The following is a 14,734-nucleotide window of genomic DNA, read 5'->3' as shown; positions in this document are numbered from 1 at the left end:
CATATTTATATACTCTCAAAATATGTATCTATTAAATGATTAGAGGGAAATTATTAACTTTTCAATAAAGAACCAGGCAGACACCACCTTACCAAGATCAGATTTAACATCACCAGCATGGGCAAAACTGACATCTTGTACCTTCTGATATGAGGCACTGAGAAGGATACACAACACTTCTGTGATCTTCTTGCCACAAATGTAGAGCCTGAACCTAACCCTAAGGAAACATCAGACATGTTCAAACTGAGGGACGTTCTGCAGAATATATAACCTGTGCTCTTCAAAAATATCAAGGTCATAAAGGACAAGGAGAGAGTGGGGAGTTGTTTCAGATTAAAGGAGACTTTAAAAAATGACAATAAAATGCAATATAATTTTAGATTGGATTTTAGACCAGAAAAACAATTTTTTTTTCTGTGATTATAAAGGCTATCAGTGGGAAACTGATTAAATGTGAATGTCTAGAATTCAGATAATAATTAGATATCAACATTAAATTCCAGATTTTGATAATTATATTATGGCTATACACTATTTTTCAGTAAATACTGTGTTAAGTATTTGGAGGCAAAAGGCATCATGTCCTCAATTTACTCCTAAATGGTTCAGAATAAAAATGTGTATGAATGTATGGAGGGGGCAGGGAGGTAAAGATACAGTTTATACGGTAAAATCTTACATTTGGGGAATCGGGGTGAACAACATATGGAAAATCTTTGTACTGGTTTTGCAACTTTTTGTAAGTTTGAAATTATTGTAAAATAAAAACACATTTTTTCAACATGTTATTTGTCCACAGAAACTAGGAAAATTATACTCATTCAGTTCTCATCGTTAGCTTCTCGCAATGAACTGAAATTGTTTGTTATAACAATAACAGCATAACAAAGAACAAATCATAATAAACCCTTGATACTGGCAGCTGTAAATTAGATTTAAAAAATCTGTTGTCCAGCCCTTCTCTTTTCAAATTACCTCTAAAGTAATTTAACTTTAGGCCAGGTACAGTGGCTCATGTCTGTAATCCCAGCACTTTGGGAGGCCAAGGTGGGAGGATCGCTTGAGCCCTGGAGTTCGAGACCAGTCTGGCCAACATGATGAAACCCTGACTCTACCAAAAATACAAAAATTAGCCGAGCATGATGGCACATGCCTGTAATCCCAGCTACTCAAGAGGCTGAGGCACAAGAATTGCTTGAACCTGGGAGGTGGAGGTTGCAGTGAGCCAAGATTGCTCCACTGCATTCCAGCCTGGCTGACAGCAAGACTCTGTCTCAAAAAATAACAATGATAATAAAATAGGTAAACTCTAGAGATAATAAACAACTTGGAAGCAACAATTTATAGTGGAAAATACTCTTTTAACTCCAATTCAGAAAGCTACTGACATTAGATAGAAAAATTATCAAATCCTTCCGGGCCACAGTTTATTCATCTAAAAAAATGAAGGGGTTCCATCAGATTCTAATTCTATTATATTAGACCATAGCCTATTCTACTAGATCTATTCATAACTTCTCTAAGAGAAACAGGACTTCTCATTATTCACACTACATTGTCTATTCTAATTCTTCCATCACCAGAATCTAGAAATGAATTTCATGATAAAAATACCGGTTGCTTGCTTTAAAACTTAAGAGTAAAATATGGATCTCACTTGAACCAAAACTTGAAGTTCAAATACAACAACAAACTGAATAATAAGTATTTATTAACTATCTAATGTTGGGGCTCAGAACATACCTGAATATGACTGAAGGAGACCAGAATATGTGACCTCAAAATATGCTTCTTTTGCACATTTTGAGAAAGTGCAGACATAGGAATAGCTCTGAAAAGTTGCCTTTTTAAAGATAAATTTGTGCCTATACAAGAAATCTCTACTTATAAGGGTATCTCCCTCTGTGCACCAGGAGATGACTAAGTAGAGAACACATTGACCTACAGCTTCATAACAAACTTCACTTTCATTTAAGGTGCTTTTCCTGGCCATCTCATCTTAAAGGCTTGTTCCCCACAACCTTTTTTACTTTGTTTTAGAGAATGATGGTATTTAAGCCCAAAATTTAAATGCTTTCTTTGAGATCTACTCTAGAGACTTACTCATTTCTCTGGGGTTTTTCCCATGTACACATGAGGCATACATATTAATACACTTCTGCTTGTTTTTCTTCTGTTAATTTGTCTTTTGTTACAGGGAGCCTCAGATAAGAGTTATAAAGGACAGAGAAAATTATTATATTTTTTCCGCGTCTACACTATCCTTTTTTTTGGTGTTTTTTTTGTTTGTTTTTGACGGCGTCTCACTCTGTCACCCAAGCTGGAGTGCAGTGGCATGATCTCAGCCCGCTACAACCTCCACCTCCCGGATTCAAGCAGTTCTCCTGCCTCAGCCTCCCAAGTAGCTAGGACTACAGGTGTGCGCCACCATGCCCAGCTAATTTTTGTATTTTTTTAGTAGAGTCGGGGTTTCACCATATCAGACAGGCTGGTCTTGAACTCCTGACCTTGTGATCTGCCCGTCTCAGCCTCCCAAAGTGCTGAGATTACAGGCGTGAGCCACTGTGCCCATCTTTTTCTTGTTTTTTGTTTTTTTTTGGGGGGGGGGATGGGGTCTTGCTCTGTTGCCCAGGCAGAAGTACAGTGGCATGAACATGGCTCACTGCAGGCTTGACCTCATGGGCTCAAGTGATCCTTCTGCCTCAGCCTCTTGGGTAGCTGGGAGCACAGGCACACATCACCATGCCCAGCTAATTTTTTAAATTTTTTGTAAAGATGGGATCTTGCCATATTGCCCAGGCTGGTCTCAAACTGCTGGACTCAAGCAATCCTCCTGCCTCAGCCTCCCAAAGTGATGGAATTATAGGTGTGAACCACTGCACCTGGCCCACTATCCCGTTAAAAAAGCAAAGAAACAAACTTTAATTGGGAGGCCATTAGGCTGAGGCAATGCCAGAGCTCTAAGGTCCCACATAAGCAAACCAAAGTCCAATGTAAACATAAAACCATACTAGACTTTACCAATCAGAAACTGCCAACTATTCCCTAACTAAGAACTTTCCACTCTAACCAATTTAAATGTCTTTTGTCTTACTTTCATGTTCAGCCTATAAAAGCTCACTGCCCTTGCTGCTGCAGTGAGAGGCTCACTAACCTCCAGTGGTTCGAGTGTTGCCTAATTCATGAGTCATTCTTTGCTCAAATAAACTTTCTTTTTTTTTTTTTTTTTTTTTGAGACAGGGTCTCACATTGCCCAGGCTGGAGTGCAGTGGCAGGATCACGGCTCACTACAGCCTCAACTTCCCAGGTTCAGGTGATTATCTCACCTCAGCTTCCCAAGTAGCTGGGACGACAGGCATGTGGCACCATACTCATTCTTTGTAGAGATGGCGTTTTGCCATGTTGCCCAGGCTGGTCTCGAACTCCTGGGCTCAAGTGATCTGCCCACCTTGGTCTCCCAAAGTAGCGGGATTACAGATGTAAGCCACTGTGCCTTCTCTAACTCTTTAGTATTTTAATATCCCTAGGTTTATCTCTTAATGATCCTAATTCTTTCCCCCATCTTAGACCCCAAAGTGTGTGGCCCCAGGCCTGGATCATATTTGGTTGCTCAGTTATTTCTCATAGTCAGGAAAATCAGAATTTCCTTGTGCGTTTGATTTCAGTAGCTCAGGAAGCTTCACTAACAAGCATATCCACATATCTGGATTCTCAGACCACTGGGCACTGAAACAGAGCAGTTAATCCCCATACCCAGGGTGAGGAAATAACACGCATCACATCTTTTAAAATATAATACACACAATGAGATCATTTGAGTAATTTTAATACTACTTTATAGACAATTCAGTGGTACCCTAAACACAATTAATTTCTACATAGATATTAACTTTTCAGCGAGCATTAGTAAAATTAATAAAATTAGGTAAGTGATTTAATTATTTTATCTGAATAATGTTTTGTTTTATGTTTTAGACATTATTATTAGAACACCAGGCTGTGACATGTCATTAAATAATAATTGCAAAATGAACACATACAGCAAATTATTTTTTGTAGTGGTTACTCACCTGAGAGCTCTTACCACATTTAGCATCTCCTGAAACAATCACGATTTGATTTTGAAGCAGTTTCTCCATAAAGGAGTATTTTTCTTTCCATATAGGAAGATCTTCCCTTTCTTTCAGAAGTTTATAATAACGTGATGAATATGGCAATCCATCAAAGGGGTTAAGTTCCAAATCCTCACAGGCCAAAACCTCTTCCTCATCCCCATTGCTGGAATCCAGGGATTCAGGAAAATAGCGTTTTTCAGGGGAAGAGTTTGGACACTCCAGCCCTTCTTCTTCCATCTTGTCCAACAGTGAGCTCACGCAGCTGACATTCCGCAAACAAGTTTCTCCTATCAGTAACCCATTGCAAAGAGGGCTTAAAAGCCTATTTATACAAACCCATATGTCCCAATCTCTGACTTCAGTTCAAGGTTTTAGCAAGTTAAATTCCTCAAATCTGCATCTGTTCTTCGTTGCTGTGTTATCCACTGTGCTGGCTCACTACAGCACTCTTCGGCATTGTAAATGATTGTCAATAAACCACACTAAGAAACAAACAAACAAAAAGAGTAAGGAAAATTAGGAACACATACAAGTTAAAAAGAAAATGCATAGGCATTCAAATGAAAAGCATTATTTTTTTCTGTTAACGGGTTTCTGTCATTTCTGCTGCCTGCTTAAAAGAACAGGAATAATTTAGGCTGGTGTTTAAAGTTTGGTCGGTTCCTGTATTTCCTGGCTGGTTCAGAAAATGATTCTGCACTGGGCCTCGTGCTCTCTGCCTGACCTCTATCACAGGCTCTGCGTCTTGATCAACTGTGAATGGAAAGCAACAGGAGGGACAGGATTGTGATTGTGAGGCTAATCAATCACGTGGTCACCTAATCCCATGTCAAAAGAGGAGCTGGACACTATAAAAGGAAAGAACTGTGAAGGCCTGGTGAGTGTTCCTCTAACACAGGCTACAGGAAAGTCTATTATTAAGAAATCCTTTAATGAAAAACATTTTTAAAACTTTTCAAGAGAGGGGAATGAATTTATTACTTCCTTCCGTATGTGGTTATGGTTGGCTTATATATATGTGTGTGTGTGTGTGTGTGTGTGTATATATTTAGAGACAGGGTCTCACTCTGTCACCCAGGCTGGATGCAGTGGCGCACGATCATGGCTCACTGCAGCCTCAACCTCCCAGGCTCAAGTTATCCCCTTGCCTCAGCCTCCTGAGTAGCTGGGACTACAGGTGTACACCACTATGTCCAGCTAATTTCTGTACTTTTTTGTAGAGATGGAGTTTTGCCTTGTTGCCCAGGCTAGGCTCAAACTCCTGGGCTCAAGTGATCTGTCCTCCTCGGTCTCCCAAAGTGCTGGGATTTCAAATGTGAGCCACCGTGCCCAGCTGGCTGGCTTTTATTAATAAGGTCTTTTGTTTAATTAAACCAGAAATCTCTAGCATATTTCTTGAGATTCTTGGGTCTTGAGCCCAACATGTCAGGTCCAAGAAGCCATTAAGGACAACTTTTAATTTAAATGAAGAGAAATCACCCAAGAAAGAGCAAGATTTATAGCAATAACTTAGTCTCCACATGTCAGGTGAAGGGTCTTTCCTCTTCCAATTACTAGTGATTAAAAAGAAAAATTCTATTAGTGTTGCTGGAAATAAGCCCCTTTTCATACTAACCAGGTACAAATGAAAAAGAAAACTCAAGTTAAAAAGAATAGTAAAATACAGTTCATGATATTTTGTAAGTTATTGCTCTTTTCAGATCACCTGATTTACCTTAGTTATTCCTTTAGATTGTTAGAGCCAGTGTGCCCAATGGCTAGTTCCTAATTAGTAAGTGGTAAGAGAAGCTCTCTCTCCATTGGTCAAGACAGGCTCCAGGGCAACAATCAGTCACTCAAAAAACATTTGCTGAGTGTCTTCTAAGGGCTTATTAGATGAGTAAACTAGGCACTAGATATACATATAAAGGATATTTTGAAGATGGCAGCAAGAGCAGGATAGAAAGTTTTAAAACTCACAGACGAATAAGCTAGTTTAGAGATAAATAATCAGAGGGGGAGAAGAACTTTACAGCTCTTCCCAAGTAGAGTTCTTAAAAATTCATCTGAAAGCCAGTGTTTGAAAATTAAAATGGAATTACAAAGGCATAACAGAAATGTTGTAATATGGATTACTTCAGAACTCTTCACTGCCTCTATAAGGTGAGAGTAGACCCACAGAATAGCTCCAGGAAGCACAGTAGCTTGAGATCATAGCACAAGCTAACTCTGGGAAGGTATCCAAGAATCAGAAAATTCTACTGCTTACGAGAAGTTAAAATTTAATTTTATATTCTATTTTTCTTTTGTTCTGATTAGAATCCCTTCCAAGGGTTCTCAGCCTACATGTAAATTAAATTGCTATTAAATATTATAACCACTGATTGCCTTAGGTAGTATTTCTTAACTGTTTTACCTTAAAAAAAAAAAAAGAACAGCTATTATTTTTACCAAATAGAAATGTTTCTCTTAATTTATAATACTCCCTAAGTATGTAATAATCTTATAATTACAGTAAAATCTTACTTATAAAGCATTGACCACTTTGAACCCTGAGGAAATAATCAAGTTTTCTGAATAGTCTTCTTTCTAAAGACCTGAGACTTACCTGGCCCCTTCATCACACATTATGCAACGTATCCACACACATTAGCCTTAACCACTTCTCTGTTATGGTGGAATTAAAGATGGCCACAGATTATTTGCCACTGTTCCAAATGGAGAGGTACAGTCTATTTCCTCTTGGCTTGAATCTGAGCTGGCCCTGTGACTCACTATGACCAAAAGAATGCAGGTAAGTGATACTGAATCACTTCCAAGATATTCCCATGCTTGAAACACTCCTCTCTGGAACCAGCTGTCATTCTGTGAGGTACCCAAGCCCAAGCCACGGGGAAGAGACCAAAGCTGAACTTCCAGTCCACAGCAGCACAAACCCCCAACCATGTGAATAAGCTGCCTAAGATGCTCCAGCCCAGTCAAGCCTCCAGATGACTGCAACCCCAGCCAAATGAACAGAAGCAGCACCCACAGTAGCCCATACAACCCAGAGTATCATGAGATAACAAATGGTCACTGTTTTTGTAAGCTACTACGTTCCAGGGTAGTTTGAATTGCAGAAACAGATAACGAAACTTCTGCCTTCTTATATAAACTATACTCAAAATTTAACTTTTTCTTCGTGACTCAAGGTCACCATTACATCAGTTACCAAAACAGAATGATGTCCTCAGATGTCTCTGAAATCTACAGAGGCCAAAGACCAGACTGCTCTCCTGGAGCCCTGCTCTTCTCTGGGGACTCAGAACCAATGCCGCAGTGTGGTGTGTGGCCCCTTACCTTGTGAGGCTCTTCTCTGCCTTTCTAACCTGCTCTCCTAACCAGTGCATTAGAAGCCAGACAAGCTTGTTTGACAGACACATTTGTAAAGCTTGAGTCCACAAAGGACTCTACCATTGAATCCAATGAGTCTGAGGCGCAAAGCTATGACATTTACAGACTTTGATTTTGACTACTCAGAGGGACTTTTTGCTGCTCTATGGTTTGGATTCCAAATTTGGAGGGTGGAATGGCTGAGACCCAGCTAGAGGCTGAGTTTTGGGCCCATTGACTCCAATAACATTCATACACCTCTCCTTATTCATCTTGCAACTGGTGTAAGCTGTGTAAATATTTTTTCCGAGAGGTAATTAAATATGTACAAAAGATCTGTCTTGGCCATTGGCAAATTTAACAGTACCAGTCTAAAGAAAGAGAAACAAATAATATGGTAGGTTAGATGTCACTCAAAATAAAGTTTAATAACTGTTCTGTTATCGGTATAAACTACATTCCACTACAAGAAATTTAAATCTGAAACACTGACGTTCACTCCTTTCAAAGCTATCATACATGTATATTGTAGACAGCATACTTTGTCAAGGACAGCCATTTGAAAAGAATCTATTACAGCTCTTAAACATGCATCCATGAAAATAATACATACCTAATTAACAGACAACCTTCACAAAGTAGAATTAGAAGTCGATGTAAGATGAAGCTATGTCTTAGTCATTTATGTGTTTGGCTCTGGTCCAGTAATTCTAGAAATACAGTTCACAGAAATGGAAAGACAAAGTTTGTAAGGCATTAAGTGAAGCAAAAGCATTAATTCGTCCTGAGTAACTTCTTATGTTTCATCATTCAGTGCTCCTCTTTTGTGCTTTTTTTTCTGTATTCAAGCCAATATTACTGCATGCTTTTCACCTATCAAATTCCCAAATAAATAATTTTAGCACTCGGTAGATATCTGGAAGTTTCCCAATGCTTAGTACCTGGACCTCTCTTCCCCTTTCTCTCTTTAATAGGGCCTGAGTGGTCTCATCTCATCTTATGGCTTTAGTGCGATCCACACATGGATGTATGGGTGTATCTGTCCTTAGGATCCATTGATCTAAACTTTATTGTCATGTATTCAACTACCTATGCATCATCTTCCACTTGGATATTTAATAGGAAACTCAGACTTTACACGCCTGCAACTGAGCTCCCAACATTTACCCCAAAGCCACAAATCTGGTCCCCCCAATCTCAGTTAATTATTTCCTTCCAGCTGCTCAGATCAAAATATTTGAAGTTACCCTTGATTTTTCTCTATCTTAAATCCCACATCTGGTCCTTTGATGCAGTATGTAGAATGGCCTCCAAAGATGCGCATGTAGGAATCCCTGGAACCTATGAACATGTACTTCGCATGGCAAAAGGGACTCTGCAGATGTGATTAAATTAATAACCTTGAGATTGGAAGATTATCCTGGACTATCCTGGTGAGCCCAATCTAATTACATGAGTCTTAAGATCAGAAGACCCTCTTAGCCACAGCCAGAGGAAAATATGACTATGGAAGAAGGTTGGCGAGATGCAATGTTGTGGGCTCTGAAGGTGGAGGAAGGGGCCATGGCCAAAGAATGATGTGAGTGACCTCTAGGAGCTAGAAAAGGCAAGGAAACAGATTCTCTCCTATAATTTCCAGAAAGGAACACAGTCCTGCTGGCACCTTGATTGTAGTCTAGTGAGACTGACAACCCACTTCTGATCTACGAAGCTGTAAGACAATAAATTACCACTCAATTTGTGGTAATTCTATAGGAGCAATAGAAAACTAATATATTCAATCATGTCAGTTCTGCCTTCAAAAAATATCAAGTGCCCCATAACCTCTACTGTGAACACGGTCTGAGCCACTATCCCCTCTCACCTGGATTACTGCAATAGCCTCCTAATCAGCCTTCTTCTACCCTTAGCCCCTTACAGTCAGGTCTCAAGCCTGCAGTCAGAGTCATCCTATTAAAGCCAGCTCATGTCTCCTCTGCTCAATAGTCTCCAATACTTTCCCTCTCATCTCACTCTGGGGAAAAACCAAAATCCTTAAGAGAACCAACAATCACTGTATGAACTGGACCCATTGCCTCTCCGCCCTCATGTGCAACAGCTCCTACTTCAGTCTTCCCCAGCCAGACGGCGCCCTGCTATTCCTCAAACACCGTGGCAGATGCCTGCCTCTGGGACTTGGTGCTCACCCTTCTGTATGTCTGAAATGTTCCTCCCTCAGATATCCAAATGGCTAGCTTCCTCACTGCATACAGATCTTTACCAAACGGCAGCTCAGTAAAGGCTTCCCTGGCCACCCTATCTAAACTTTTACTGCTCTCCCACACTCCCGAAAACCACTTCCTAACCTCTTTAACTGCTTCGTTTTTTCTCCTTAAGACCACCACCTAACATAATGTATATATTTTCCCTCTTTGTTTTCTGTTGGTGCCCTCCACTGGAATGTGAGCTCCATGAAGCAGGGGCTTAGTGTCTCCACTGCAGTCTATCTTGCATAGTTACATCCTTCATTATTTCACTCTTAGCTAAGTTCAAGGTAGCTTACTATTGCTGCATAGAGTTTAAACACTTCTATCAGGAATTCACCACGTTTCTGGATTTATGTGACTTTTTTGTTCCCTTCTGTTTATGATATATGATAGACTTTTGCTATTCTTAGAATTCTTTAAGACTCACAAACCCACAAACTGGAATATTTGTAGAGGCTCCTGGTCTTCCCTTGAATCATACACCCAAACCCCAAATTAACCCCTTGTCAACATTTATTCAAGCTGCTTTCTTCTTGATCAGTTCAGAAGAGTTACCGTGTTGAAAAGTACAGAGCTGCACTGAGATTCAGACAATGGCATGTATCATGCTGGCTCTAGCAGATCACTCATCTTTGTGGGACCGCTTGTAAACTGCAGATGCTGAGGAGGCAACATCAAGTACGAGGGGACTCTTGAACCGTTTGTACTAGTGATTATCTTTTCCCCATGTCTTTATGTTTCTTTACTTACACTGTTACTGGAGCTATACCTTCTTCACTGGTAATTTCCACTCCTAAATCAAAATATAGTGGGTGCCTAATTAATAATTACAGCTGAGTAAATAATGAATGAGTCATTTTCTATCCTTTAGGGAGCATATGATTTTAAGACCAACATCTGATTGTATTTTATCATCGGTATCATTCATAATCTAATAGGTCTTCTGTGTCCTCAAGTTTTCTCATCCTCAATGCCTCCATTTTTGGGTTTTCCATTTACCCATTCAACTAATACTTGAGTGCCTACCATGTGTCTGCAATGTGAACACGGTAGGGACACAGTTTGAACAGGCAGGTCTGGTTAGGTGGGGCTGAGGGTGGGGTGTGGAAATAGAAATTCTTTGTCTATGGTATGTAGACTCAACCTTACAGACAATTACCTAAAAGAAGACAAGTATGGCTGGTACCTAACTGGAGAGAAAGACAGACTCTGGTACAAGATGAGTTCAAAGATGAGATGGGACCAGATCGCAAAATACCTGATCTGCTATGGTAAAAAGGTTGTGATTCAAGCGCCATGGGTCTAACTTACCTAGTCATTTCTTGATCCAAATTTCATTTTTTACTCTTTGTTTTTCCTTACAATTCTCCTCTTAAATTTCAGGTTACTCTCTTTATTTTACATTATATGTGTTTGTGTGTGTATTTTTTTTTAATTTTAGAAATAGGGACAGAGTCTATGTTGCCCAGGCTGTATTCAACTCCTAGGCTCAAGTGATCCTCCTGCTTCAGCCTTCCGAGTAGCTGGAACTACAGGTACACACCACCATGCCTGCCTTATATTCTTCAATATTACCTATAATCTTTCTAAAACCCACCTTCAATTTTCTTAAAGTCATTAGTGAGATTAGGTTTTAAGAGAGCTGATAAAAGTTTATGGCAAAAGGCACAACAAAAGTGATTATGAGCAGGTGCACCAAGCATGGTAATAAGAGAAACCAATAAATCCATACAAAACATTCTAAGAAATATTAAAAATGAAATAACATTTCATGACTTGAACATTTTGCATTATTTTCCTTTTTTCCCTAAGCCCACTCACCAGTAAATTAGTATGCAAAAATAAATCTGTCTCGTGATCTAATTCATAGTTTGGAAACCCTATACTATATATTTATACATAAAATATACATGCCTTGTTTTTTAAAAATTATTATGTTTCTATTACTCCAAAATTTGTTTCAACATTATCTGTTTGAGCAATGCATTTTTTTTTTTTTTTTTAATTTTAAAGACAGGGTCTTACTCCGTTGCCCAGGTTGGAGTACAGTGGCACGATCATAGCTCAATGCAGCCTCCACACTCAATTGATCATCTTGCCTCAGTCTCTCGAGTAGTGGGACTACAGGAACACACCACCATGCCTGGCTAATTTTTATTTTGTTATTTTTGTAGAGACAGTGTCTCCCTATGTTGCCCACGCTGGCAATGAATTTTTTTTTGAGAATAATTTGTGCTCATTTTAATCAAAACTTTAGAAATATTTTAATATTTATTTAATGTCTCTTCATATTCTATGGAACAATCATTTAGAATTCATATGTTTGCACGAAGGATGAAATAGAAAATTAGTAATTTAAAAAACACGGATGAATCTTCTACAATACTAATCTTTAAAAGCTATAATTTAGTTATTATATCTAAAACTCAGATTTCCCTAGTACTGCAGGTTTCTGAATCTCCTACAAGATTCAAACACTATCTTAATAAAGCAAACTCTGAACTTTATTGTGTGTGATAGCATAATGCTGAAAAAGTAAAAGGTATTAATTCTGTCCTGGCTGGGCGTGGTGACTCACGCCTGTAATCCCAGAACTTTGGGAGGCCAAGGCGGGTGGATCACTCGAGGTCAGGAGTTTGAGATCTCCCTGGCCAACATAGTGAAACCCCGTCTCTACAAAAAATACAAAAATTAGCTGGGTGTGGTGGCGGGTGCCTGTAATCTCATCTACTCAGGAGGTTGAGGTGGGAGAATTGCTTGAATCTGGGAGGCGGAGGTTGCAGTTAGCTGAAGTGTGCCACTGCACTCCAACCTGGGCGTCAGAGTAAGACTCCCTTTCCAGAAAAATAATTAATTAATTAATTCTGTCCTCTTGTGGTAGCGGCTCAGCAAAAGGAAACATCTGTCTGTACTGAAATCTTTGGAACCAAGCTATAACGACATTGCAAACGCTCATTGCATATATTCAATGCATTTATTTAGAATTCCACTTATTTCCTCTTGCGGGTTTATGCCAGACTTCCTAAAGGCAAGATTAATTTCTGCGCCATCTTTGCAACTCCTGCAAAATAAGGTATAGGGCTGTGCACAAACTATGTGATCAATAAATAACTGCTGAACTCATAAACAATATACTTATAATCTATTATTACAATATTTAGAAAAAAGAAAGTTAATGAGATATTATGAGTGAATAACAATGTCTTCAGAATAAAGGGCTATTATTTTTTGGAGAGCAGGATCATTGGTCGAATACTCCACATCAACTCTGGTGCTGGTTTGTGGCAAGGTGAAGAGCTTGCACCAGAATGCAAATCAACTCACTGCTTCCTACACTGAAGAGGTCTTGCTATTTTAAAAAAGTCAGCTGAACACTAATCAGTATGTTTAGTGACATCGCCTATTTACATTCTGGCACAAGCTCCAGATCTCACTGCAAACCAGTAAGTCTGCACTGGCCCTGATCTGCAGGCCATACTTTGAGAGGCCTGGTTCCATGCTACTACCACCATTGGACTAATAATAACAATGATGATAATTTTACCAATTAGCATTTATAGAGTGATTATTGCACACCAGATGCTATGTTCGGCACTTAAGCACTTTATATGGATTATTTCATTTAAACTCTTAAGGACCCCACGAGGGTTTACTTTATTATTTCCATTTTTCAAATGAGGAAACGTAAACTTTCAGAGGTTTAATTTATACAGCTTCTAGAAGATCATCTGTGGTAGAGCAGGTGCTTAAAGTCACGCAGTCGGATCTCTGCTTAACCCCAGTTAAATGTATAGTGTATATGCTTAACCATATATCCATACTGCTTCCTGACTATGTTACATATTGCTTCCAGATTACATTTTTAAAAATAGGCTCACGTTGCACCACTGGGGGTTGAAGAAATACTTGACACTAATGGAGATGTCAGGAAGAGAGGTCTGGAAGAAGTACCATAAAACTGAAAAACATGGTATAGACAGATTTGTAAATCTTTTTTATAGATTTGAAAAACATATTTCTAACACAAAGTTACAGTCAAATATTTAATACACTTTATCTCTCAAGCATGGTATGCTTTAATTGAAACAATGGACCTAATCATTACTGGGACTTTTAGATGGTTACTTCTTTGTTTGTCTTTGTTTCAATAGGCTCAAATCTCCCAAAAATATATCCTATTTGGTTTCCAGTATCAATTTAAAGGCTTTCTCAGAAAAGATAAGGTCAAAATTCAAAATTTATTTTAAAATCTTTATTTCTAGACTTGTAATGTGTTAATTTCTTTGATGTTAAGTAAGCAAATCTAGTTAATTAGCTTTTTAAAAATACTCAAAGTCCATTTTTAACTCAATGTTGGTTCATATCAGATACAACCAACCTTGTATTGACTATTGGTTGCATATACAATATTATGCTAATAACAACAGATACTACACTTGATCTTCGCCAAAAGGCCGAGAAGTGATAAATATACAGTATTGAATATTGTAGTGCATATTGGTTGAATAACCAACCCTGCACTATCAAATTTTTTAAAAAGAATTCTTACATTCTAATGGTACTTACAAAAATTTTAGGCTTGGGGAAGTGGCTCATGCCTGTAATCCCATCCTTTTGGGAGGCCAAGTGGGGAGGTTAATTTGAGCCCAGGAGTTTGAGACTAGCCTGGGCAACACAGTGAGACCCTGTCTCTATTAAAAAAATATATTTTTAAATGTATATACAGAAAGTTCCCCCGAACTCAATCAATGTTTATGTATAGTACTAACATACCACTCCCCACAAATAAGTTTGTAAGTCAAAGGTATTGTCAGAAGTTCAAATGACTGGACCACTCAGTGCTTCGTGATATTATTTTGATGGTTTTTTGACTGCATTACATTCCAAAAAGTAATTTACTCTGAGTAGTAGCAGAGTTAATAAAGTATGCTAAAATACTAATCTGGCTTATTTAAGTGGTCTAGTTAGATATCTGAGAAAAATTTTGTGTGAGATTCAAAAAGCTGAGATTTAAAGAAC

At 38.7% G+C, this 14,734-nt stretch overlaps 1 protein-coding gene and 1 pseudogene across 5 annotated transcripts in view; both read right to left on the bottom strand.

Moving 5' to 3' along the window:
* The window catches only part of LOC105470448 (DEAH-box helicase 32 (putative)), a 62,550-nt gene that overhangs the window by 36,428 nt on the left and 11,388 nt on the right, over positions 1-14,734 (bottom strand). For 3 of the 5 annotated variants that reach the window (XM_071068934.1, XM_071068933.1, XM_071068936.1), the window contains exon 2: positions 4,074-4,600. In XM_071068934.1, the coding sequence (XP_070925035.1) occupies positions 4,074-4,355 (282 nt within the window). In that variant the 5' untranslated portion in view covers positions 4,356-4,600. Of the gene's footprint in view, positions 1-4,073; positions 4,601-8,082; positions 8,180-14,734 lie in introns of those variants that run through there. The other 2 variants (XM_071068935.1, XM_071068937.1) reach the window with 2 other exon arrangements.
* On the bottom strand, positions 14,004-14,181 carry LOC112424904 (U2 spliceosomal RNA; annotated as a pseudogene).

The sequence above is a fragment of the Macaca nemestrina genome, chromosome 9 (genome assembly GCF_043159975.1).
Source record: "Macaca nemestrina isolate mMacNem1 chromosome 9, mMacNem.hap1, whole genome shotgun sequence".
NCBI lineage: Eukaryota > Metazoa > Chordata > Mammalia > Primates > Cercopithecidae > Macaca > Macaca nemestrina.
The sequence above is the reverse complement of the archived record's forward strand: the minus strand, read 5'-3'. Positions and strand labels throughout refer to the sequence as shown.